Source organism: Anopheles moucheti, chromosome 3, assembly GCF_943734755.1.
Source record: "Anopheles moucheti chromosome 3, idAnoMoucSN_F20_07, whole genome shotgun sequence".
NCBI classification, from domain to species: Eukaryota; Metazoa; Arthropoda; class Insecta; order Diptera; family Culicidae; genus Anopheles; species Anopheles moucheti.
Window position 1 is genome coordinate 83,947,327 of NC_069141.1, and position 27,905 is coordinate 83,975,231.

Genomic DNA, 27,905 nt, shown 5'->3' on the forward strand with positions numbered 1-27,905 from the left:
GTCCTTTCCGGGTGTATGGCTGCATGGTGGAAAATAGTTCCCCTGCCTGTCTGGTGTAACGGCAATCTAGAGTTACCCCTATAACATTACACACGTTTTAAGATGAATTGGATCAATGCATTCGCTACAAATATGTCGTAAAAGAGATCATGTTTAGCGTAAAAAAAACAGGATTATCACTTACAAAAATACATAAATTATGATTAAACAAATGTTGAAGTATGATAGAAGTATTGTAAAAATCGTACTCAACTAAAATGACAACGGATTTGAGTCAAGCTTATTGCATGCATTCTGCTGTGCAGTTTGCCTAACTTGAGGAGTATTTTTTTCCTGCAGTAACGTTCGTTTAGCAAATTACGCTTTAATGTGTGACGTGATTTTTAAACAATTTGTTTATGCAATTATAATTTAGTGTGACAAATAATTATCATAGTAGACTCCTAATTATTCACAGGCAACTGAAATGGAGTTCTTTAAGCACAAAAACGGTTCATTGATTGAAAACAAAATAACACCACCAGACAATCATTTCCTACCAAACGGAACCACTTAAATCATTTCTCTGCATCAGTTCCCTTACAGATGGTCACTTCGTTTGGGATGCTTGAGACAAACGATTCGAACCCGCGGAACTTTTCCGCCCGAATCGGAAACATTTTCGTAAGAGTTAAAGCTAACAACTGCTTCTTAGTATTCCGTGCACAGCCGAACACACCGATCAATTCTCCGTTACTTCTCCATCTTCACACACGGCCCCCGGGATACTCCGGTGGGCGACAGTTTGATTAATGTCTTTTCGATTGACTTGTCCACCTCGGCGCACTCAAACTGAAGCCTGTCTGCCACCAAGACCCGTCACCGGGCCTCCTCAGCGGCAACGCACTCTCTAGCGTCGCTTCACATCCTGTTTACCCTTCGGGGCCAAAAACTATTTTCATGGTGGCATGCGTTTTTCCCGTTGACGATGTGTTCCTGTGGAGCAATGTGCAGGGACGAAATAAATCGGAACATAATTTCCCAACCGTCTACATCATCATTCTTGCTCAAGTGGGAGTAGCCCGGCGTAGTGGGTTGTGTGGGAGGGGGTCAGAATGTAATAAGAAATCCATATTCGTTCAGCGAAACGCAGCGGCAAGCAGTGAGAAATTTCGAAAAGCGCAAAACAACACCAAAGAAAACAATTAAACATTTCCAATTGACAGGATCGTAACGAGAAATGCGTCCCAGGAGAGTGAATCGTTTCCCATATCAGGCGTGAAAGCACACCAGTGATTGCTCAATCAAAGGTGGCACTGTAGGTGGGGCGTAAAGGAATGATTCTCCTGTTGCTCAGTTATCATTATTGTTTTTCGTGATACCTTGATTGTTGTGAGTTTGTTATCGCTATTTAAACTTCGTTAATTGTTTATACTGTTTTTCGTCTCTTTTTTTGTGTAACTTTTCTTCTAACGAGTTTAGCTTATTATTTGTTTTGTATCTATACTTTGATGCACTTCTTTTTTATGCACTTAGATGATATGCTCTTTTTAGAATTATACCTCTTTTTTTCAAATTTGTCACATCAACTCAATTTTTCCATCAATATTTTGGATGTTATATTACTTATTTTAAGTTTTACTTAGTTAGCTACTTATTTTATTTTTATTTCTTCATACGTATTTGTGTTTATTAAAAAGGGTTTCTAAATTTCCTTATATTTTTTTGTTATGTTTATATTAGTTTTTAAAAATGCTTTGCTAACAAGTACAGGAAAATTAGTTTATGTTAGCCTTAGATAAATCCAAATCGTTCTTTTTTTTCCTTTCTTTTGGAAACCTAAACGCATACCACCTATTGGTACATCAACGATCCTTTAACACCAACACCTAAACCGAATCGTGATGATCGATCAATTAGCGATCCAAACAATCTCACTATTTACACAATACAACACATCAACATCAACAGCGGGCCGGCGGTCGATTCTTCAAAACAATCGGGCCCACACCAGCCAGCATCGATTACAAATCACCCACAACATGCAATATCCGACGGGGCCCACGGTGCTTTGTTTGATGCTGTTTCCACACAAACACACACACGCACAACATCGCAACCGCCAAAAACAAACGAGTATCGATTATCGGCTCAATGTGCGTGTTGTTGCTACTTATCGAATTACAATAAAAACGGCTAATCTGTTTATCGGACCCGAACCGGCAGCCACCCGACCGGGCTCCCGCCGACACACGCATCCCAAACATAAGCCAAGGTGTCAAACCGCGCGCGAACGTCGTTCCTTTCCGCTGGAACTCTTCTCTCCGCTCACTGGGCGAAATCCCTTGAGCCCTTTTTTTGAGGTCGATATTGAGACATCACTTCACACCATCCTACTGTACCGCGCACCCAAGGGTCTTGGTGGGTGGAACCCGATGGGCAAACGTAAGTACGATATGGTACGCCATCTCATAAATTACTCAATCTGGTACTTCCGGTTGAGCTCGAGCACGTGTCCTTTTCGGCGGTGCAGGACAAAGCGCACAGAACCCGCACCACCAGCCCACCCACCGCATGCCGTGCCGTGCAGGGCCACGTGCCGTCAATTTACGGTGGATTATAAACCGACACTTCCGCTGGCTGTGATTCGATTTGCTGCTCGTAAACTCCGTCCAGTGCCGTGGACTTTGGGAAATTGTGGATTGTCGGCACGTTTGTCTCGCCGAGTCGTCCATGCCGGATGATTATGCTTCATTAATATCAATAAACGGAAAGATGTTAGCAAAGGTGGAGTGGAGCGTGGAGAGGCCCGGTGATAGCGTCACCAAGGAAGTGTCCGATGACCCTTCGACCGAATCCCTGGTCTTGTTTGACTTGACACCGGGCCGTACGGCATTAATATGTTCGGCTATTATTTATGCTAATTTGATTATGCCCAACGTGTATACTCCCGGTGCTGCTGCGTCACTGGCTGTGGAAAATCCCGTCCCGTCACCAGCTTCGTGGCGAAACAGTCGCAACCCGGGGGAAAAAGAATTGGATTAACAGAAGTTTCCAGCTAACGATTTGGGTGCGAATGTGGTGCTAACTTTTGAGATAAATCTCACCAGAAACAATAATACGAAGTTTTGCTTCTCCTTTTTTTCCTGGTGTTGTTTCCCATTGTTCCGGATACGCTTTGCTTCAGGAAGCCGCAGGAAGGAAACACAGGATACTGCGAAGGGTAATAATGTGTACCGCAACGGGAACAACGGGAAAAAATAATGCATGCCAACTCTTGGGTCATGCATACACACAACGGAAACGGTTTGCTGGTTTTGCCGGAATGTAAGATGTACCTCGGAAAGAAACGTTAGCAATTGGTATGGGAGAGTAAAATTGCGATTAAAACTTCCTGCCAAGGCGGAAACGATGGTACTCATATACTGGGACAAATTCACAGTACCAAAACCATCCGGTAAATTTCCGAACGGTGGTTGCAATCGTTTCGTTCCGTGCGAGAAAAGTTTACTCTAGCGTTTTTCCGAATAAAAGCTACAATATTTGTGGCGATTTTCTGGATCTAAAAAAAACATAATCAAATTATACATAAGACATATTAATATGGAGCATATTATTTTAGTTTTAAAAAATCACACATCAAATAGAATTGCCCACTTGAAGGCTTCTCAAAGTCAAAAGGCAACTAATCGTAAACTTTAGATAACATATCTAAAATTAAATAAGATTTTCATTGGATCAAAATTAAACGGATTTTTTCGAAGAATATTAAAAATTAATTATCGATTAAACAAATATCAGAACATTATTTCTATCGAAGATTAATTTGTATCTGAACCTTTGTAATAATCTTTTGAACTAAACTGCATTATGACTTTTACATTCTGCCACTGTTCTACTGCTAAATAAAATTAGAGAGTTCTTTATGAATAATAGCTAGAATCCTTGCAAACTGTAAGCTTTTCAGATGTAAATATTGAAAAAACTACCCAGCCACATTCTGGATCTATTGGAAATCAATCCAAAAATGACTTCAACTTTACCATTTCGACTCGCAAATTCTGTAAAAAGAATTCAATTACAGAAATTTATATGTTTTTGGGTTTGAAAATTGTTGTTGAATTGATTTGTTAATGTTCCTGTGAGACCTAACTTGCATTCCTATTTCTCTGGCACGGTACCGAAGCTTCACTAATAGAATTCACCCATTGTTCGTGAGTCACCGCAACGGACACGGTACTGCACAGACTTCTGCTGTTTGTCCGTACGGAAGTCGACCGCTTGCATCCTTTACATTATTATTTAAATGCACCCCAATGCCATCGCATCCCGATCCGCTGCAAATGGCGGCGGTGTAAAAGCGTCGTGTAATGTAACGCTGCATGCAGCAAGAACATGCGGAAGACAGTGCGAACGCAGCAACGAATCGGTGGCCACTGTAAAACCGGCAAAGAAAGGCGGTCGGATAAATCTGCCGGAAAACTCTCCACGCTCGGTGCGTGGCCCCATGTGTGGGTTTTCCCTTTCCAGCTCTGCATGCGCACATCCCCCCGGTGTGGTGTAAAACATGAAAACATTTTCCATTTAATTGTACTACAAATTTATTCCACCCAACCGAACGGTAATGGTCCAGAGCACGCGAATGCGACCGCACACAAACGATGGAACAGCGTGCATGCGAACTACTATCAAATAATCCCCACATCATCGTGGGGATCTTCCCGACCGTACACGTTTCCTTCCGGGTCCATATTGTCCGTGGGCCGGTTTTCTATCGCGGCCGGTTAAAACAAGTGGGCTCCGCCGCTTGCCCAGAGAACGGGCAACGGAATTGTGATTTATTAGCAGCCCGGTGGTCGGTGTTTGGCGCCCAACAACACACTATATGGAGGCTGCCTGCACCAGTGCCGGTGCGCTGATATCGAAAGGATATAAGGTCAACAAAGGACGTACCGGGGGGGGATTAAAATTTGAATGAGGATTACTGTCAAATTCTTTCCTTCCCAAACATCCACATGGCGGTGCCGGTCCGGAACTGGTACCAGATTTATGAAACTTTCACTCTAAGCTTCTCCGTTCTTTGTTTTCCGATTGTTTTGCTGAGCTAGTGTAAAAATGTTCTGAGCATTTTTGTTACGACGCATGAATTTTGAGCGCGCTTGTTTGCTGGTAATCTGATCAATTGCTTCGTCAGCTAAAATGCCTATATGTTGCAGTAATTCCAACTAGAAATGAATGAGCAACACACTATAAATCAATGAAGATTTTTTTGGGCATCTTCTTAATCGATGTTAGCATTGTTAAGAAAGTTGTAAACTTTACATTTATACAATATCAAGATCATTACAACATGCAAGATGACCATAAATGAGCGAAAATTTTAAATTTATCACTCAACCGACAGAATATTTCATTGCTCCATTCGTAAACCATTTTTTAAATAGGACCATTTATTATTGTTTATTTTATGTTTTAAACAACATTTTACTACAACATAGTGTTTTGTAGTAACATTGACATTAGTTCAGGGTGATCAAGAGTATACCTTAAGTAGAACTGAGGGTGGGATAAACGAACAATAGTTGATGCAATCGTCGTTTCAACATCTACAAAACGTTTTCAAAAATTATTCTCAGTATCCTTGAAAGAACTGAGATGTTATTATAAAATTAATTAATGTGCGATTCAACGCAGTTTTTTACAAAAAACAATATTTTTTGGAAAGTCTTGAATATCAGCTTTTAAAAGGGTTTTTTTTTATATTTTCTTTATAAAATATTAAATGCTCTTAATGTAATCAGAAAAAAGGGAAATAAGACTGGCATAAAAAAGGATACAAGTAGCTACAAGTTATGAGTTTTCCCTTTGCCGTTTTTTACTCGCACCACAACCACGGGTAGTACCCCCTTAATGCTTGTTTGATTGCTGACCGCAAGGAAAACCCATTATACGACCAAAATATGACAAACTGCAGTTTGCATAGCAAAATCACAAACAAAAAAAAAGCTCCTGAAACAAGAAACATACATTCAGAAACATACTGACCAGCGGATGGTATGAAAATCATCCCTTTTTATGCTAATAGCTGGCCAGCGCTGTGATGTGCCTCGGGCAGCGTAGTTCAATTACTATTCATTCGCCTGATTTTGCCATCCCATCTCCCGGGCCCAGTCTCGCCTCGGCACAAACAAGCATTCGAACGGAACCGTTCCTGGCTAATGGTGGATGCCGCAAGGAAGCAAAAGATTGCGATCCCACACACCCCATCGCCACCGCGGGACCGCACACGGTAGCGCCTAAAGTTATGTAAATAACAATATGATTCTCGCCACACACACGCACACACTGGGAGCAGTGCCTCCGCCGTGCATCGTGATCGTGAGCTGCGAGCGAAAGGACTCCACCTGAGGAACGTTTCGCCGAGCAAAGGGACTCGAGAAAAGGGAGCACTGGTCGCAAAATGGGGATGCGCTGCCCCTTATGTACAATGGAAAATATTAAGGGCGGAGTTTCGGTTAGGGCATGATAAGAGCATGGCCGTCCGAAAGGGACGACGACCGTGAAGCGTCTGATAACGCGTACCCGCGTGTACACAGGCGCACTGGAATGGTTTAGGTACTGTGGACGTAACACACCAACACTAGCGCGCAAATAAGCTTGGGCCCGCGTCGCCGGTCCGCCCTGAAGGCTGATGCTCCGGTGGGAAGTTTTTCCCAAATTTCCCACCCTGCCGAACGTACCGCGAATTTAACACGTCCATATTTACACGCTCACAGGCTCACAAAACTCCACAGCAGGAGTAGCAGCAGCAGCAGAAGCATATCGGGAAGCATAAGTTGCTGGAAAATATTAGCGAAAAAAACAGTAGCAAACAAACACACAATACCGCTGTCGTCCGCCAACGCAGAGTGATGGAAAATATAAGGGCGGAGGCAGTTTTATGTCATGTTTCATATTTTTCTCTCGTCCAGACAAAGGACGCCAGGCCAGCACACGGTTTTTCCTCGCGTCCCGCAGTCGCGTTTGCCAGCAGTTCACACACCACAACAGCGCCAAAAACCCTTAAATCTGCTCCACACGATGTGAAGAAAATGGTGGAAGCTTTTCCTTTTTTGTGCTTCAGCGCTTTATCGCTCGGTATTATGGTTTCGAAACACATTTTGCTGTGAGGGCTGGTTGTGTTTCGTTCCTTTCTTTTTGTGTGTAGCAGCGCCCTGTATGCGTACCTTAAGATCGTCCGCATTATTCCAGGGAAGGCAAGAAACAGACGAGAAAAATCACGAAACGGTCGAAATGGAAGGACCTCGGATCTTGTTCGTCCGCCACCCTCGAACCCCAAAACCCAACTGAATGTTTGCTGAATGTTATTATTTTTTACGACGCTTTATGGAAATTGAGAATATTGCAGTGCGGTGTTATTTCTACGACGCTATCCTTGTGCTATCCTTTTTTTTTTTGGTGAAGATTATTTACGTTACCCACTGGAACGCAGAACGAATTCATGTATAAAACGGGGTCAAGCTGGAAACGATCTCTTTGGGTTTGGTGTTTGAAGCGCCCGTAGCGTACGGTGGTGTCATGTGAAAGAAATGTTGATACGTTTTGATGTATGAATATCATTTTTTAACCTCGTGAGAATTATGGCGAGAGCGGAAATGAACTTGAACATACAATGAAAGATATGTAAATCGAAGCGGTATGTATTTTTGTTCCATTCTGCTGGCTGTTAAGTTATTCGATGGAATGGAAATTTAAAGTAAAATTCTTCTCGCTGTTACAAACTGGTGGGTTCCATATAGTTTTTAAACATAAATATAACTATTTAGTTTAGTTATAGAAAAGTGAGTCGAACAAAAGAAAGGCTCCCTGATAGGACTTCTTAAACGATTCATCCTATTGGTTGGTTGGACTAGTATAGTGCTCAATGAAACTTTTGAGCACGTTACTAGCCTGAATCTTCAATGAAGAGTCATTCGAATCATCAGTCTACTAACAAAAAAAATCACGGATGTCGATAGATATCTTCAGATATTAATCTCTTCTCTTCCTCTTCTTCTCTATGGACACAACGTCCTCAACAGGTCTAGAGGCCTGCCATTTCTGGTTTTTTGCCACTTTATGTACCCGTAGCGGGATAGTCAGTCCTGCATTCCGGGGATTGGTCCGGAAGGGAATTCGGTCCGGCCCGTTTGTGTGAAGACCGACGCCGCTATCATCATGCCACCGGGCCACTCCATCGCTTCGTTATTAATATCTAAAATACATAAATCTCGATATATTCACGATATTATGTTATGCTGAGTTGCTTTTCGCAATCGAAGACTACGAGTACTTGGGTCAGCAGTACTATCTTCTGAATTCTGAATCGAAGAACTGAATCTGATTCACCCAACACTATTTGGAACCCAGCAACTCCCGGCAATGGTTAAGAGTAGCTCTAGAATATTCTCGAAACTACACGAGCACGCCGACACTTGATATTATCTACTTGCAGTACACTCCCATCTACCCCAGTACAAGTTCGTGAGGTTTCCAAGTAGTATTAACCAGAGGTAATTTTAAGTTCTGCTTTTTCAACTGTATCCTGACGCCCAATACTATAAGCTTTGATGAAGTGGCAAGTTGTGACGTTACTAAGAAATGCATCTCCAGTGTAGCATCAACCACTGGCCTGGGAGTTCCAAGTAGGCCTTGCGAAAATATTCTCTCACTTCCAACGCTACAACACAGCAAACGTCGAACTTCACAAAAGTTGATCTTAGTGTCGTTTGGCCATCGTAAGCGGAACATGGAATGCAACAACACCCCCCGATTACCTTACACGGTGGTGTATCGATCACACCAGACGGTGAAGCTTTTGTGCAGGGAAAAACAAAACCAACAAACACGCCCGTTGGGTTTTGCCTTATGGCCTACCGAATTGCATTTCCATATTTATCTGCACGTAAAGATTGCCCGGTGCGCAAAAGGACCAACTTTGCGGTGGTCCTCAATTTTCCTGACCCCGGCGCTCCTCTGGCCGTGGTGGACGTAAGAAAACACACCGGGGTCCGAGCATATTTTTCACTCCCATTTTCTAGCCATTCCCGGCCAGGAAAAGCTGTTCCATTTTGTGCAACTTTTCCCAACCTCGTCGGTGGCTCGGTGGCATTTAAATATCAAAACAAACGGCCCCATAAATAAGTGTGTACAAGCGGGCACTGTAGTGTACTACCTCCCGACCCGGTTCAGCCCGCGCCGTACTTGGCAGATCCATGCAGTTGAGCATATTGTTTTGCGTTGCGCATAGGTTTTCTGTTTACAGTTCCTGTTGTCGATTTTTTGTTCTCTCTCTCTCTCTCTCTGTCTGTCTCACTGTGTGGCGGTGGTTGTACTACTACAGTGTGGTCCATTTTGCATTGCATCCCCACTGCCACTAACCTGTCTCTGTGTGTGTATTGCTGCTACAGCTACTGCTGCTCATTATTTTCCAACTCTAGTGCACACGTACATATACATACATACATACATACATAGAATGAGAAAGGAAAAACTCACAGCATACGCAGCGCAGCAAAATGCAGCAAATTTATGTGCATAATCAGACGGACTGTGTCAGCGCACTGGTGGAAGCGGCTGCTACACTTTCCCAGCTCGGTTTTTCCGACCGATCCTTGCAAAGGCCATTTGTTTTTCCGCCGTGCATATGCATACCGAAATGGTCCGACTGCGGCCGTATGCGTTTGGCCAGTATGTTGTCGGCGAGGGTTTTTTTGTGTGTGTGCTTTGGTTTAGTTTCAAGTTCTCGTGCTCAGCTTAATTTACCACAAATGTCCGAATTTTTCCACTATGTACTAAAAACTAATTATCTAACGCTTCTGCTGTCGTGAAAAAAACCGCCGAGTTTTAGTTTGAAAATTGGTAAATTTGCACAGAAATTATTATTTATAAATTCCAATTTTGGGAACAAATTACAACCACCACAATCAACCACAAAAATATAATTTATTTTACGCTTTTATCACGAATCACTGTTACTTGTTTCCAATTTTACCCCCGGCTATCATCCCGTGTCGCATTTTCCTTCCAATACCAATTTCCAGCAACTATTTCACTCTAGTTCCTAGCTCATTAACGTATGCTTCCAGCACAACCCCTGCGAGACCAACATTATGTTAGCATTTTTATGCTCTGCTTGTCAAGTTCCTCGGCCTCCCTCCCTTTCACTGTTGGCACTCACACTCCCGCCGCGACAAGTGAAAATCATGTCCGCACACTCTAACGGTGGCCCCGATGCAGGGCCGACGAACAGCTTGTTTCTGGTGCATATCCTGCGTACCCGCCGGTGTGCCGGTGTGCCCCACATGTTTAGCACATTGTTTGCGATTATCCCCGTAACCGGCGAACCGGGCACACAGCATCTCATTTTAGCAAACAATAGCGCGCAGAAATATGCTGACATATGTGCACCGGTGATAGGCTAACAAAATAGCAAAGAAGACACACAGAAGAAAAAAAAAATGAGTACTGAAAATCCACCCCTTACTGACGCGGCGGACCCTACTACAACCCGCAGGTTATGCAGTCGTCCTTTTGCAGGGCTTGCTTTACCGAGGGTCGAGGCCGATGCATGCAGGTTGATTTTGAGTTAGATTTTTATAGCATTGTAATGGACTCGCCGACACACACACACACACACCCATACACCGGTGTGTGTCGCCCCGGAACGATGATTACTGTTATTACTGCTTTTAAGGGTGACATATGGTACCGAAACCGCGGCGCTACATTAAAAGGATCTCTTCATCAGTGCAGAAGTGCCCCGGTGTCTTGGCCGTGAGGGAAGGTAGACATTTCCTTTTTTTTGCAGTCGGAGGGATGGAGGGGTGGATGAAATTGGATCGGACCAGCCAGCAAGTGTGGTGACCCGAGGGCATAGCGCTAAAGATCGTTTGTCTAGGAATGAAAAGTTGCTAGAATAGTTAAGTGCTGCATTTAAGCTTTATTTTTGTAATTGAAACAGCATCTTTACTGCTTTTTGTATTATGAAAGTAAACATTGTTTAGAAGAAAGTATGTGGTAAATATTAATTGCAACATTAAAGGAAGATCTCAAAGTTCAAAGTTCACTCAGTTCCCGCATCTAGGGACTCGTTCAGAGAGAGGTGGTGCATGTTTGAACACTTGTTACACACGGTCCTACCCGAAATGTCTAACCTCAAACCCCAAGCAGCAGTACCCGCTGGGTTTGAATCTTTTCCCGCCCAGTACAAAAAGTACACCATAATGATGAAGTCATTTCTGATGAAGTGCGCCCCGGAAGGATGCGGAGTGCGCCCGAGCAATGAGTGTGCTGAGGTGCCACATCATCTGTCACATTTCATTACGCTACCCTCCGCTGTAGGGAGGGTGTTCCCTGGGATAGACACCCGGGCAGGGGATGGTTGTCGCTTGAAGGCAACATATTTTTTTTATTCCTACTTCGCCATTCGCCATTGCCATCGGTGTGACATTCTGAGGTCATCCTAGCGTTACCAATGCGATCGGTCCCGGGAGGGATTGCGCCGTGTTGCTGGCGGGTTGTTAGATGCGGCGGATGTTGTTAATTGGTTTTATACGATTGCTACAATCGTAAAGTGTGCGGTTTGAAGCATATTTGCAACAAGCTGCTAACGACGAGCGCACGGGATACAGGAGTATCAATCATCTGCCATGAGTCCTGCTGGAAGACGTTTGTCGTTTGGTGAGATTTATTTAAATAGTGAAACAATATGAAAATTAACTGAGTTTTGCTTATTTTCTACTATTATTTTAAATAGACCTATTCTCCTAAAAAGCTAAGAATATCAATTGTTCCATCCTTTACGCTATCAGTTACCTATTCGAACGAAGAATTTTACCTCGATCGGCAAGGAATGAACGAAAGTTGCACCAATGCGGACACTCCGACGTTCGGTAACTGAGAGAAATTTTAACAACTCCAGCTATCCGGTGGCCCGGAATAGCCAGATAGCAAGAACGCCTGCAAATCCACCATCAAAGTGGCCATCCTTTCGCCAGCAGGTGAATCGTAAACTTAAAAATCGATTGCCATTGTAAGGCAGCTAGTAGTACCGCCACGACGATCCGTCCTCAATGGTGGACGCAGAAAGGACCATACCACTGGAAAGGATGTCTTCTGCGGTGGATCGGGTGCGTTCGGGTTTTTGGGGCAAATAATTCGGAATTCGGAGCAATGGATACCGAAAATGGAGCTCCCGTGTCGGGTTTCCATCCTTGGTCGAAAATTCAATCAGAAAATGTTTTGCAGATTTATTCATTCTGGTTCTTATCTGTTGCCTCACGGCTGACTTAACTCGTGCCATTGTTTAACGCCCTGAAATATCGAAATAATATTTTCCCCCACAACCCTATCTCGGAAGCTTGGCCAAGGCTTGGCTGTAGAAATTTGTGAAGGTATTGTAACTCTTTTGACATTCGTGCTTGGCTGTTGTTGGTAGGGAATTCGTTGGGGAAACGAATTTTAACTTCTAGTAGTAGCTATCTGCGGGAACAAAGATGGCATGTGATGTGGTGATTAAAGAGAACCTGCTTTGGTCTGCTTTAAAGGGCAGTTAATCGTTCTAAAGGAAGATTTTTCTACAGCAACAAAAGTGCAAACGAAAACTGGAAAAATAAGATTTAAAATTGTTCCATAACATAGCTCAATGAAATTATTTTAGCACAGCTCCCAAAGTATTTACTTAAGGTACTTAAGGTGTTTTAAAACACCTTACATATTCATAATTTTTGTTTATTTAGTTCACAATATTATGCACGTTGTAACGTATTTCTTTTTGCTCGTTTTAAAACTAATCACGAGCAAAGAAAACTAACCTCACAAACAAACGGGTGGCCCGGGTGGGTACGATTGATAAGGATTGTAAAAGCACCACAGCATCCTTAGTCTCATTAGCATAATTTGATCGTAATCCCGGCAACGGGAGCAATACCATCGGGTGATTTTTATACATTCAACCGTTTAGCAACACTCCACCCGGTTTGCTCTACTAACAAACCGTAACATCCCGCGCCAGCAACCGTAGCCGTTCAGCAAATTGATAAAACCCTCGTAAATCATGAGCCCGCGCGGCAAAACGGCAAAAGGCTTCCACGATAAGCATCATTTACGGCAACGAAAGGTTCGTCGAAGGGAAGGGCCGTCAAGGATGACGATCGACAAGCAGCAGGTTATGTAGATTTCCTCGCACCAGCGTACCGGCGATGGAAACATTCTCACCGAACAATCTTTTCTCGCGAGACTCAACGGAACGTGACGTATCCTGCCCGGTACCTGGGCGCGCGAACTACCATCACCACTGGCGCCTGCGGTTCGCAGGTTCAACAATCAAAGCGAGTAACGTTTTTGTGGTACTTTCCTTTCAAACGCCACCCGTTATATCACACACCCACCCATGTCCCTGGCCCTTAGTGCCTTAAATGGGATCGTTTTACGCTACTCAAAAATCACTTTGAAGCCAGCTGAAAGAAGGCTCCTGCCAGCAAGAGGGGGTAAATGGTTGCTGTGTTCTCTAAGGCCACGAGAAAGGCACGCGAATCGCGTAACGCGTAACGACGTCTCAGCTCTCTCGCGGGTTGGTACGTATGTACGTCATAATTTATTATGCTAATTTCCAACCGAATACAAATGACTGCTCTTTTATCAACTGGTGCTTATCTGTGCGCAGTTAATTCTTCTCTGCCGCTTGGTTGGTACCGTGCCGACAGAGGGACTCTATTGTTCCTACGGTTTGCACAATGTTTGCTACAAATTGGACTCACTTTTTCTTCTTTTCTTTGTACAATCAGCTCGGTGTGTGTGCTTTTTTTCTAAAGATGTAGAGAGAAAGGCTGTGTAATAGTTGAAATTTTACACCCATTTTTTTTTTGCTTGAAATCAAGTCCTTTCTCCTTTTTTGTTTTCTTTTCATTTAATGAAATTGTGTCCTTTTTACTTATTGTGTAGATTTTATGCTTTTATGTATTTTGTTTTGAGTGTTGTATACTTATTTCTCAAAATATTTGTTTGTTTTTTTTACTGCATGCGGTCTTTCGCATTATTTATTAATTGATTTATTGCAATTTGACGAAATTGAGTTATTTCCTTTAGTTAAAAGAACGAAAAGAAACATAAAACAACTTAGAAATAAATATAACAGTAAACCAATTACAAACTAAAAACTGAAATTATAAACTAAAGAATGTAAAAATTTACTTTGAAAACATATCTTTAATTTAAAATTAAGTGTGCCAGTTTTTGTGTACTTCTGTTCGTCAGACTAATCGCAGCGGGGTCAAAGGATCAGGATGTTTGTAATTGATTTCATTTAAGAACTGTCAATTAAGTAAACAATCATGGTCGCATCGGGTGCCGGAAGAAGCAATTTTCGGTGGCAAAACAAAGGAAGGAAAAGATATGCAAAACACTTCTCGAAGCTAAAACATTCCAATTTCCCGACAGGAACAATCTTTTTTTTTTTAAAGTAAACTCACAACTAAAACAACAACGTTTCGGCCTAACCAACCGACGACGCACCGAGAGAAGCTGTCTGGAAACATCTCCGCCCTAACGTATACCCGTGCAAGATAAAATCCACACGCAAAGAAGTGGACCGAATGTGGTCGCGGGAGGGTCGGAGGGGACCGAAGTTTTCCCGAGTGAAATTGAGAGATCGCTATCGTTAGCGGTATCGCCGCGCATCACCGCAAACGGTGGCCGCACCGTGGTGGAAATTTAATTTGTAATCAACTGCTCAAATGATGCCGAACCCGGGGAAATGAAATCACTGTCGTCGGCGTTTGTGCACAAATCGAGGGAGTGGAGTCCTTGTTTGCTGCAGCTCAAGCAACGCTGAGAGGAGACTTGGTTGGAAGCAAAATGAGCCCCCGGGTTAGTCCTAGGCAGCAGCCCCTTCGCTCCCCGTCTAGTACCCAGCACAGTTGGAAGAACTCATTACGGTTATATGATTATGGCAACAATAAAAGCGGCATCATATTTTCCACAGCCAGCGCCAACGCGGCTCGTTGGTTATTGTTTTTCCGCCGAGTCGTTTCGGGTGGTACCTTCTGAAGGAAATGAGCAATTTCCGATTGTCGCACTGGTAGCGCCACCGAAACAACCGCAACAACACCAAGGCTTCGTGTTATGGAGACGAATGAATGTGTCACAAAATTCTTTTCGAGCCGTAAAACCATTAGAATGTTGCTGACCGAAAATTTCCAATGAGTTCGGATATGGAAAATTGCTTTATAGCACCGCGAAACGGTCACGGATTTTGGGCAGTTTGGGATTTTGAATTTCACGCCGATAACAATCGCACAAGGGGCGAGGGTTATTATGTTTTGTTAGCATGATGGATGTAATGATTGCCGCAGCCGCTTCTTATCCAGCTTTCTTTGTTGTTACAAGAAATTATGATTAGCAACTGAGGCGAATTTGTCCACTACTCTTTTAAGTTTGTTATCTACTTTTGTTTTCAAATCACCTCACAAGTGGAAGCCGGAAAATACAGGAAAATGATTAACTTTTCAATTTGTTTCATTCGTAATGAAAATCCTATTTTCAAGAGTAGTTCACAAAATATGTCAACTGTTCTTGCTCATATATTCACTATATTTTATGTATATATAAATCAGTTTTGGCAACAGCATAAACCATCGAAAACATCATGCTTCCTCGAATTGTTTTGTAAACAATAGAATTTCTCAATATTTCTCAATATAACTTTTAAACAAATCTGTACCCTTGGTTAGCTTACGTTACGTCACATTTTTAATGTTCAATTCAAACAAAGACTTTTACTTTTAAAAAATTCACTAATCGTTTTATTACGCCAGCCGAATAGTTTGATGGGCTGCACAACAATTCCCATCGGAAAAATTATCCTTCTCGCGCCACTTCGACCGGTGGAAAGAATGCGAAATGCATGAGAGTGCCCGGTGCTGTTCCACCATATGGGAACCATTGCCATCCTGTTCGAATGTTCAAACCCTTAGATAATTATTAACTTCAATCTCTCATATTGTCGGATTAAGCGGTGCAATCAGCGGAAGAATATTATTTATATTTTAAGCGACCAAACGCTGAAGAAAAGCCAGATGGGGGAGACGAACTTTTCCAATAGTGGAGGGACAACCCGACGGGGACAACTCTTGAGCATCTTCAGATATACAGCCTTGCAGTTAAAAATCGGCTTTGCTTGATTGCCGTCGGAAAAGGGATAGCGTTTGGGCCATTTCGGTAGCGGAAAAACCATACTGGTCCCTACGAACCCTTATGCGAACCCACAGTATGTGTGAAATCCCGCCGGGGGGTCACCGTTAGTCAGTTCTGCTACTGTGTGCCGGTGGATGAAAGGATGATAAATTTTATTGGCCTAATTTGGTGTGCCCGGTCGGTGTGCGGATGCGGCCCGGTAGCAAGCAGTGGTGCGGTGTGTTCTTTGATCCCCGTCACGTCACGTGTAGTTTGTTGATGGCGGTCATATTTATTGTCGCTATCATCACCTCACCACCGTAAGCCGTCGTGAAGGCGGATGGTGATGCTACCAACCGTACCCATCATCACCCGGTCGAGGGAGCGAACATCCCGAACATTGTCAACAAGCGATGCAAATCGGCTTATTTCCCTATTTCCTGTTATTGTGATTATGTTTTCCCCGGGAAATCCTGGGGACGAGTTATGGCATGATCCGGTGGTGAGGGTTTTGGGTCAGTCAGTACGTATTCGATAGTGTGAAGGGCCAAGCGGGTTTGATGATGCGGTTTGACCTACGGCCAGGCGGATCTGCTTTTTTACTCCTTCTTAACGAAGCAATAACAATCTTCGATATATCTTTTCGACAGTGAAGTAGATGGGACGGATGTATGTTCCTTCATGTGGCGAAGACCTCGTGAACAACTAGTGCTTTATCTGCCGTATCTTATACCCTTCAGGTAGTGTATTGATTATGTTTTTATGTTATTCTACAGCTTAAAGAGCTATCAACAGAAGCTTTGTTCGACCAAGCAGCGTTTGACTGGAGTATGGAGCGCCATCTCTTCTAAACTAAAGAAACATAGTCGCACATTTGGAAAGTTGTATGAGCCTTAAGTAAATTTTTAAATACAAGTTTGCCTATGCTAATTACAATACTTTTCTTAGTTAAAACATATTTTATCAAGAATGAATCAGGAGTTTAGAAATAGATAAACCAAAGCAGTAAAATAAAGACCTGCAGAACATTAGAAGGCGACTTTTTAATTGAAAGGTTTTCAAGGTCACTAATGAAATTACTATTATCTCTCAATATAGAATCCATGTAATATAAAGGACGAAGTGTTACGCCACTTTATCTGATCTCACAAAATCAGAAGCTTCTATTAAAAAAATATTTTCATTTTCACTCCTCATTTTCACTGAACAAATGATGCCGTGCCTCTTCATCCACTAAATTTCCTCTGTTCCTGAATTCAATCATCGAAAGTAAGTTAAGGGTCAATCGCTTTTATGTATACGAAACTCGAAGAAGAAATATTTCTCAATTTCACTGAACTTATTTTGCTATCCCGTTTATTATCCGAGCATGGAAGGTGACAGAAACGAAATTGCACATCAATAAGTAAACTCAAGGGAAAAAAACACACGCAGAATCATATTTTTCCTCTGCTTGCACATTTGAAGACACGGACTGTGAACATTCCCTACCCAATAGAAGAGGAGAAGAAGGATAATCTTTATTACCAGCTTCTTCCTTTAGTTGGAGAACATTGCCACGGGGCAAACTGGAACCGAGAAATCACTGGGATTGGTCAGCCGGGCAATAATGGGGTGGCGCGGTGTGCGTTGGCCCAGAATAAGGATGAGACTCGCGAGTGTACGGGAGGATATCATAAAAAAATCATAAATATTGAATTACTGTTCGCTGACCCCCTTGTAACCTGTGTCAACGGACAATGAACGCCAATGGTAATGTGAAATAGAGCAGACATAAACGCATTTTGTAACGCGCTAGAATTCAATTTCGGTAATTTCGTAAAGTTTTGCACGACACTTTCGAGCTGAACACTGATACGGACCGGAACACCCCTTGTTTGGAACGAGGGGGTTTTAGGTGTCTTTTCGGAATATATTTTTAGCAATCGATATGTGTATTACATTTGAAACAACTTGATCGTGTTAGAATCAAAAGAATATTTTTTTAATCTACATTAGCTGCTTTTAATTCCAAAACTGCAATGCACTTTTTTAAAAAGAGAAATGAAGCAGAATTAAATAACACCACATGGCAATTGTTTATAGAAACAATAAAGATAGTAAATACTATAAGCAGATTAAACCAAACAGGTGTTAAGTACAAGAAACGAATCACATAGAAAGAATCTTTATGCCGCCGGCAATCGTCCATTGAATGATTGCCATTTCAGAAAAGAAAGATTAGTAAATCATAGTTACTTTAGAAGTTATTGAAGTTATTCCTCAACAAAAGTACCGCGAAGACGTCTAAGCTTCCAATACTATTCGACACACTTTCGGCTGTATTAACAAGCGTTAAAATTGAGTTTCCATTATGTCTAGCTGATTTGATAATACCACTGAAACCCTGCCGATAGAGACCGGTTAAAAGACGTCAGCATGTGGAATTTATTAAATATCAACTTTAGTATTTGGCATTTCCTTTTGAAACATATGCAATGGGGTGATTGCGGTCATAGATGATCGTCGCTTGACTCGAAAAACATCAAATAATTATCAAAGACCGTGATATTTCTATCCCATCCCACACTACATAACATTACAGACCAACATATTGTTGGAACTTTGGAATTTACAACTGCAACTCTACTAAACAATGGGTTGGGTAGTGAGTTATATTAGACAGACAATCCGTAGATCTACAAGCTCTGGATTGACATGCTCAAGGTGACTCCGGTAACGCTCCACTTCAAAGTCTTCAGAAGAAAGGGACACATACGTATTGGAAAACCTGACTACAAGACGAATATTCTCCATGGAAAGACATTCCGACATTTCTGTTCATCATCAGCTGGCGTTACCATTATAGGCTAGACTGTTCAAACTTCAACTTAAAAATATATTAAGAATTATGACTTACCTCTGCCATTAGACGGGAAAATCGCACCACTTTATGAGAAAACTTTTCACCAAGCCCGTTGCCATAGTGACTTCACTGGCACTGATCTACTCCACTCCTTCGGCACATACAGACTGCTCCAACACACAGGGTCACTGTCAGCTGTTGTACTGCGGATCGCTAGCTCCAAAGCTTACTAGATAAGCGAACAGGTGCTAGAACAGAACTTCACACATGTGCGGTTCATCACGGTTGTAAACTGATTCATCACAGTGCCGTATCAACAAAAACGTTCACCTTGCTTACGACATGAATCATGTTCAGATGCGGTAACGTAGATGTAAACGGTACGCTAATCTGATGACCGTTTGTCTAGGGCAAGTTCAGGGCACGGGCAAGATTTACGCTCATAGCTTCCTTTGCGCACTGATGCCTTGACAGGAAGGATGCGCAACTAAGTAACTCGATGGCGGATTCTGACACGCTTGGGAGCACTACTTAAACTTAGCATAACTGTCACTGAAAATCGTCTGAGTTAATAAGCTTTTTTTATGCACGAAATTTGCCAGTTAAGTGATAGTAAACAGGAAATGAGTGACTAAAAGACTTCATCCACCGAACCCCCAAATATATGTTTTCATCAGACAAATTTATTAAACTTCAATATCATATACATCCACGTCAATATATTTATAAAATACATTTATATATCTTTTCAACTGACTAAACTAAACGTACAAACTGTGATGGAATGTTCTACGCTATGGTCATAAATATTTGCGTTCAATATTCCTTTCCTTCCATCCCTCCTGCTACTTTTACCCACTCGTACCGGTGAGTTTTGTTTCGCTTCTTTAAACTTTTAACAAATATTAAACACATTTCTGTTCGCACTGCACACTTTTTTCACGCCCGATCTTCACTTCGGTTAGATTAAATTCCCTTTCTGCTCAGCTAGGAAGTGAGTGTGACATAACCGGGAAAGATATCGCATGGGTGTAAGAACTATGTTATCAGTATGCTGAACAGGAGAAGGTGTAGGAGAGGTGTATGATATACTTGGTTTGGCTGATACACTTGTCCCCGCATACTATAGGTGCGATGATCGTACCTATGATCATCACGTTGGTGTTGTAGTTGTTGGGTTGTTTTAGTAAATTGTATAACAAATTGATCCATTTAAGCACTCTTTCAACAAAAGTAAACGTGTAACCATCATTTACAGATCTTATGCATTGGTCAAATCAAGAACTATCATTGAACATTAACAATAGACTAAGAGAGGTACAACGGAGCTGTACTCCGTAATGCTTTCACGCGGTTCTCAACGGAATGTCATTTTCAAAAATACTTTTAAAATTGATGTTAAAGAGACAAATACACTAACGTTGATCGTTTGACGTCATACGGAACGAAGATGCTATCCGTATTTGCTTTTCTACACACCGTAAAATGCCCAGCGGGGGTTTTGGAATGTATTCCAGATCTAGCTATCAAGGCAAGAGGAGACATGTCTAAATGGGAAAGGAGCTTGATCTTCTGCCATGACATGAAACGTAAACATGTACCCACACACCCGCACACCCTTGTTAATTAACAGAGTTGGTTTGTCTGTGGATCTGTTTCGGTCTCGCCAAAGCCAGTAGATAAGATCGTGTTCCCTCTAATCGCAAATGACCTAAAGCACCGAGAATGCAACTGGATGGGCTATTAACGATAAGAACTCCCGCAGCGCGATTTGTACCGCCTCTCTATGAAAAAAAATGTGACTCCATTTGCTGCTGTATCGTAACCCTCTACGTGGTTACCGATCTTCTATCTAGATAGCAAAGTGATTGGTTTTTAGTAGTAGCGCGAATGATGCAATGTAAACATACCTCTGATCCATGCACTATCTACAGCCAACGATGTCGCAGTGGATGATATGGTTCTAGTATACTACATACATACACAAACACCGTATAGGAAGTACCTATTCTGTACGAAACATTCCCATGTAGCCGAACATATCCGTTAGCAGGAGATTAGGGTGTTGATCTACCGCCGGTCCTACGAGATTCAATCGATGTGAACTCAGTTCACCTGAGCTGACAAGGATACGTTTACGCACATGAACCGCGATTGTCAACGGTTGCTTGTACATGTGTACGCCCTTCTTCCTGTTGGCTCTTCCATTCATATTCACTCATATTCTAGTTACGTTTTTTGCATGCGTTTGTCTTCTATTCTGCTCTACTTTCTAACCCATATCACTTGCTATTTCATACCATTCAATGCTTGCTTTGTATGGTGTGTTAGTTCTTCTATGTTCTGCTACTTATATTTTCCTATTTGCATTTATTCCCGTGCTTCTTTGCTTCCGTTATCTGCATTTTCCGTTAACGCATGTTTGTTTTACAAAGTGGTGTTTTTTTTCCACTTGTATTTCTTTTTTCATTCTCTTTCATGTTGTTTTTTGTTCTTATTATCTTCCAATTAACGTCATAAGTCAGAAATCAATAATCCACCATTAGCTTTTCTGTTCTGCATTCTTGCTTGCGTAAGATCGCGCGAGTACGAGCGAGAAGATTGTTTAGTTGTTTAGGAAAGTAAGTAAATGGTAAAGGACAATTGTTTCATTTTTGTTTTGTTGATCAACTCAATGTAGAGAATGTAAGTACGATTAGGTCGAGGTCCAATTATAAAACGCACGAAGTAAATTGTCAGCACCTCAAGCACAAGCAGACGCACGCTTGAAGCTTTATCTGGCATTATAGCAATTTAATACTTAGAAAACGTGTAACCTTACCAAACAAAGTAATGATAGAAAGGTGAGTGAGAGTATGCACTTTAGATCAAATAATACAGATGATAAGGTGAGTTATTCGACTCTACACGCTAGTTTTGTTTTGATTATGGGGTGCACTACGTGAAGTGTGATAGCCATGGGTATATTCATGAGTGTTTTTTTTCTGAGAGGTGCATCTTTATGTGCACGTGAGTATAGTTGCATTTTGTGTGTAGTAAAACCAAAGTATAATTCTAAACAAAGCCTTTCTTTGTCGTTGCCTTCTTCACAAACGAATAAGTACATAGTAGTATAAAACAAATTGCATAAATTATGCTAAAACAATTAAGCTAATTAGTACGCCAATACCTGTCGGGTGCGTACATTTTTCTAAAACAATTAACTAAATTGAAATCCCTCCCAATAGATGCCATTACTGACAACGACATTTGGTTTGAAAGGATGTAGATAGATAGAACTCAACGAAACTGGGAGAGTTAATTCCTTCTTTTTTGAGTGCAAAGTGCAATAACGACAAGATCAAACGACAGAAGTTGGGTGCACCTTAGTGAAAGCTGTGTGTGTATGTTCTTAATATGGTGCAAGTATTTCTTAAGTACCTTTGTTCTCTTCCCTTCAATATTTTTTTTCTTTTGGTGGGTGCGCGTGTTTTTGGCATTCCGGATATTCGTGTGCAATTGTATTGAGTGAGAAAATATGATGACGTTTGCTTTATGAGTCGTCTTTTGTTTTGCTTGTATGCTGAACATTGTTCTATATTAACAACTTTAAATATAATGCCATTGCGTTGTTCTCTTCTTATGATTTTTTTCTCTTCTTTTTGGCTTTCTTGGGTGCAAATGTGCGGTCGGACTGTGCGGGGGAAGTTATCCGGGATCGAGGATGGTTTGATGCGTAATGAGGAATGAACCAATACTACACTAGAACGATGTCAATGGGAGGGGTGGAAGTGTAAGAGATCTATCTCTTTACAAAACAAGAGTTTTTTTTGTAATGGAAGACGGATTACCGGTAGCTCGAAATATGAGCACTGTTCCGGGACACGACAAACGGAAATGCGTCGTCAAACGAAAAAAAAAACCATAAATAATCCAAAGCAAAGCGCATACATTGGGGCGGAATTATTTAGTAGAAAAGCTTTCGGGAAAGGTTTGGTGATGGTAGGTAGCGGTCTTGCTTCGTTCGCCGTTGCCTTGCGTTTCCTTCACACAGGAAGGTGCTGATAGCGATTTGCGGTGGTCGTGGTGGCGGTGGTGGTATTGGGAGGCAGAGACGGTGTTACAACCGGGACCGAACTAAACGACAAACCGTTCGGCATGGGTCGCACCGTCAATCAACTCAAGCAGGGCGTCCAACCGGAGGTACAGCTCCGAAAAGCGCTCATATTCATTTCTGCTTATGACTAAACATCCTCATTCCATTATTATATCCGGTTTGGCCAGCGACAACATCTTACCGCTACCGGAACCGGCCCCATTGCTGTCCGCTACACTCTTCTCGTCGAACGGTGGTGCCGCGAGTGACGAGTCCTGCATGGGAAGTGGTTTGGCAACACCGATACGCACTACACCCTTCGGGGCGCCTTTCAATGCCTGTACCGCTTGATCGAGTGAAGCGTTCTCTAGGATCGTATCGTTGACGAACAGCAAACGATCGCCGGGAATAAGTCTCCCATCGAGCTGGGCCACACCGCCGGGGACGAGCGATCGGATAACGATCAGTGTATCGTTCGGATCGAGCGGATCCTGATAGTCGAGTATGGAGAACCCGAGCCCACGCTCTCCCTTGATCAGCTCGATGATCTGTGGCTCCGAGCTCCACATTGCTAGCCCAGTGAGCGGTTCGAGGCTGCGTGATTTGATCTTGGAAAATCCATCGCCCACACCGACACCGCCGGGTCCACCGCCCATCCCCGTACCATTAGTAGTGGCCAAACTGCCGTCCGATTTTGCTTTCACCAATCGTTCCGACGGCGTTAGACTTCCGTGCAACTGCGGGTGATGATGCTGAGTGTTGCGTTTGGCCACATCTGCCTCCAGCGAGCTGATCAGTTGCTCCTCGGTAAATCGCAACAGATCTGGATCACCTCGAGCGCACACCATGCACACATCCTGTGGCAACTCCTTCAGGATCGACACCACTTTAAGATGATTCATTCCGAGCAAGCGTTGACCGTTAACCTCTAAAAAAAAAGATCATGAGTACAATTCAACTGAAACGCCGATTGAAGTTAGCTTACCAAGCAACTCATCACCCGAACGCAACAGCCCATTCTGTCCTACCGGACCTTCCGGTAAGATCGAACGAATGTAGTGATGTGGACGAACTTCCTTCCCACCCTCCACATCCACCGTTCCCTCGAGAGAGATTCCGAGCCCACTCGATGCAGCGAATTTGCGAATATTCGCCACAATTATCTGAACCTCCGGGCCAAGTATGTTGGTCCACTTCTTCACGATGTACGTCGTGTCGGGATCCTGGTCCGGGGAGACTTCCTCCACGGTGGTAGCGCCCTTTAGCGAACTACGCAACTTTGCAGTACTCTGATGGTGTCGTGCAATTGCCACCGGATTGGTAGCGTCCATGAGAGCGCTGTCTTCCAACGCACCTGCCTCAGCAATGATTGTGGCCTCCTTGATTTTTTCTCGATATTCTTGCGTATCGATCGAATCTTTCGCCCGGGACAATTTCTTGTGTCCGGCCACGTGTACGATGGATGCGTCTCCACCCATCCCGACTACATCGCTATCATCTAGCTCGTCCTCAATCTCACCCGGCCCATCCAGTTCCTTTCCCTGAGTGCGTTGCAGTGCTTGCGGAGGCAAGATGTCCAGTATGTTGCTACCATACTTGGACAGATCGGTTGGACCGAGTGGTGGCGGTGGTGTGGCTGGTGTTGGAGGTTTCATCTCGTTGGCTGCGATTGCCTGCTGCAGCTGGTCGTACTTCGGGCCACGCAGATACCTCTCCAGGCACAGCTTAACTACGTGACCGCTCTGTTTCAGCACATCTACCGCTTGATGGTTGGAGAAACCGTGCAGTGACTGACCGTCCACCTCGATAATACGGTCGTTCACTTGTATCTTGCCACTCAGATCGGCCGCACTGCCCGGTGAAACACTTTTCACGAATATACCGGACAGTTCCTCCTTCTCGCAAACGTACCCTGCAATCGTGATGCCCAACCCGTTCTGATCCTTTCGCAACTCCACCGTAAACACCTCCGTCTCGGGGAAGTCTGGCAGTGGGCTTTCCTTGCCGAACGGATTGTCCAACCCCGGGCTGTCGAGGTTTGCGATGGAGTACACACCGTAGATATCGCCGAACCCGGAATCCGCTAGATACTGTTTCAGTTTCAGCGGGTTTGCCAATAGCACCGTTGGTACGATAGCGGAATGATCGTACTCGGTTGTTCCCACCGTTGCCGGATCGATCGGTCGTGCCACTACGAGCTGTACATGCGTACCGGACTGTCGCAAAACGGAGGCAACTTGTTCCGAAACCATCTCGTGCAGGTTAACGTCACCGATCTGGAGGATTTGATCGCCACTCTTCAGCCTTCCATCGCGATCTGCCACCCCACCCGCCAGAATCGTTTTTACCGTGACACCTGTTGTACGGGCGCCTATAATACCGAAACCCAGTCCGGTCCCATCGTTTACTAGCTCGATGTCGAGTATGCGGGACCAGTCAGCTGGAGAACCGCCAGCAACGATCGTTTCCGGTACCGATTTGGGAGAATCGTTAAACGGCCCTCCGAGTGGATGCTGATCTGTCTGCTCCGGCTGAAGCTTGTGATGGTGGTCCTGATGATAGAAAACGAAAGGGTTAGAAAGGAAAAAGGAATACGTAGACGGATACAGTTGGATGTACCACATGCACTTGTCTGTGGGGGAAGTTTTTAAAGAGTGGGGTGCGTTTTAGGTGACATTTTCTTCACAAATAGCAAAAAGATAATTCAATGATTCTGTTTGATTTCTTGACGTTCTTAAACAGCAAATGTACATTTCAGTGCAGCTAATGAGCTAAGCAATTATCTGCAATAATGATTCCTCGTCTTCGTTGTACATTCTTCAACAAATGCTCGCTAAAATTAGAAAATCGATTATTGACACATCCAACGACAAGTGCATGTGGCGGCCTTGAGAAGACGAAATGAAGTAAAACAGTAAAATACTTGAACAATCGAAGGCACCTCGAACAGCGACGTGTCGTTGGTCAGCTGCATTGACGCATTCAGCAACTGTTGCGCATCCAGGGGCTGTTGCTGCAGGTGTTGTGGTACGGGCGTAACACCCGTCTGGCCCATTGAACCACCTCCAGTCGCCTGGAGCTGGGCATGGTCGAGTAGATTCAGTTTCGGCTGTCCGGTAACAACCAGCATACCACCCGGACCGGGACTACCGGGAGAGATCTGGGCCGATGGGACCCGCTGCTCATCCTGGTAGTCCGCCTCGAACAAATCCGTACCGGGTGGGACACTCAGCACCAGTTCGCCACTGTTCGCAATATCGAAGTCGCCCGGAAGTATCGAGGGGTGCTGCGTGATCTGATGGTTCAATTCCGCCAATGAGTCCTGGATTTGGACGATGTTGCGAAATACCGGATCCTGCAGCAGATCGAGCACCAGCTTCAGGTCGTCGCTTACATTGAGCTGCAGCTTGTTGGGCTCCATCTCCTCGACCGTCTGCTTGATGATTTCGATGTGCTTCAGCGCATTCGAGACATCGCTGGAGAGATGCATCTTGGCGTTCGCATGCATGCACCCACACGGCCACTAGAAAACACTCACAGGGCTCAACACACGCTACCGACACGAACAGAGCAAAATGCACTCGTGCATTCAAATAAAACCGAACTTGCCACAAATGCCGTAAGAAAGCTCTTTTGTTACAATTTACTATGTTGCGCTGCAGAAAGATACGCCTCTTTTCTCTCCTTTTTTCCACGCACAAGAAAATTCCTTTCCAATTATGTGTTTACGTGCGCACAGCTAGAGAAAAAAAACCACACACAAATAACTGTCAGTGGGATGACATTGACAGTTATTGTTTTTGCAAGAAATTGATCTAGAGCAATACAGGGTTACTACTGCTAGTTCAAATTTATTAAAGGTACAATACTTATAATTATTAGAAAAATGTTAATTAAACCTGGGTGTTAAACGAAGAAATGAATTAACGACAATTCAAATATTAATATTTTGTGTTGCATAAAAGCTCCACCAAAGCAAAGTTCTCTAAAACGATAACAATTTTTTTTCATCATTTTTAAAATTTTGTATATTTTATCAGATGAAATTGAGTAAAATAATAGCAAGATAAATCCTAGTTGAATATATTTTAATACAAATATTTTGTAATTAAAAATGCGACCAAGATTGAAGATGACCCACTCGCTGTGATATCTACACTACTGCTCATAAGAGTAAGATTACACGAAACTACATATTCCAAAAAATGCAACTGATTCCTATATTTTTATATCCTATTGATTGTTGTAAATTACATCTAAAATGTTACTATATTTAAGTAATGCTGCTGTGCGGTGTAAAAAATGACCACCACATTCAAATCAAAGTTTCATGATAAGAAAATATGCATTTAAATGGTCTTCATTATCTGTTATCGAATCACACTCTTGCAGGCACCTTTTTGTATCTATTGCTATAAATAGTAATGAATAGCCGCCTTGATACGGATTTTATCATAACGAGAACTGGAGCAGATACTACAGTATCTCTAACGAAGACTTTCACGTATGGAACGTTCCATTCTAGCCTTCTAGGACAGCGGTAAATTAACATGACCACGGACCAAAACAAGCAGTCTTGATCCGAATGGAAAACCCGGGGACGGCACGTGCCTTCGTGACGCGTGTTCCACCGACTCTCCACCCAATTTCATACCCCCACTCTAAAACCGCGAACGCAATCGAGCCTTCCCGAACAACGTGATCCGGGTTGAATCCACACTCCAATACACATGCAAAGCAACGAACTACTATGTTCCAACACTATATAAAAAACTATCACCTGATGGCGTAATC

General features: G+C 43.1%; 1 protein-coding gene across 1 annotated transcript; it reads right to left on the bottom strand.

Moving 5' to 3' along the window:
• Positions 1-21,014: 21,014 nt before the first annotated feature.
• On the bottom strand, positions 21,015-26,772 carry LOC128302493 (patj homolog). Its single transcript, XM_053039328.1, has 3 exons — positions 26,035-26,772; positions 24,097-25,663; positions 21,015-24,039 (listed from the first exon to the last, which is right to left on the bottom strand). The coding sequence occupies exons 1-3, from the start codon at positions 26,617-26,619 to the stop codon at positions 23,270-23,272; spliced, it is 2,922 nt and encodes a 973-aa protein (XP_052895288.1). The 5' UTR covers positions 26,620-26,772; the 3' UTR covers positions 21,015-23,269.
• Positions 26,773-27,905: the final 1,133 nt, after the last annotated feature.

Bases quoted from the DNA above. Each gene is read 5' to 3' on its own strand.
- LOC128302493 (XM_053039328.1), bottom strand. From the start codon at position 26,619: ATGCATGCGAACGCCAAGATGCATCTCTCCAGCGATGTCTCGAATGCG. The intron at 25,664-26,034 runs GTATTTTACTGT...TTCTATCATCAG, and splicing joins AGGTGCCTTCGATTGTTCAA to GACCACCATCACAAGCTTCA. The intron at 24,040-24,096 runs GTAAGCTAACTT...CTTTTTTTTTAG, and splicing joins TTCGGGTGATGAGTTGCTTG to AGGTTAACGGTCAACGCTTG.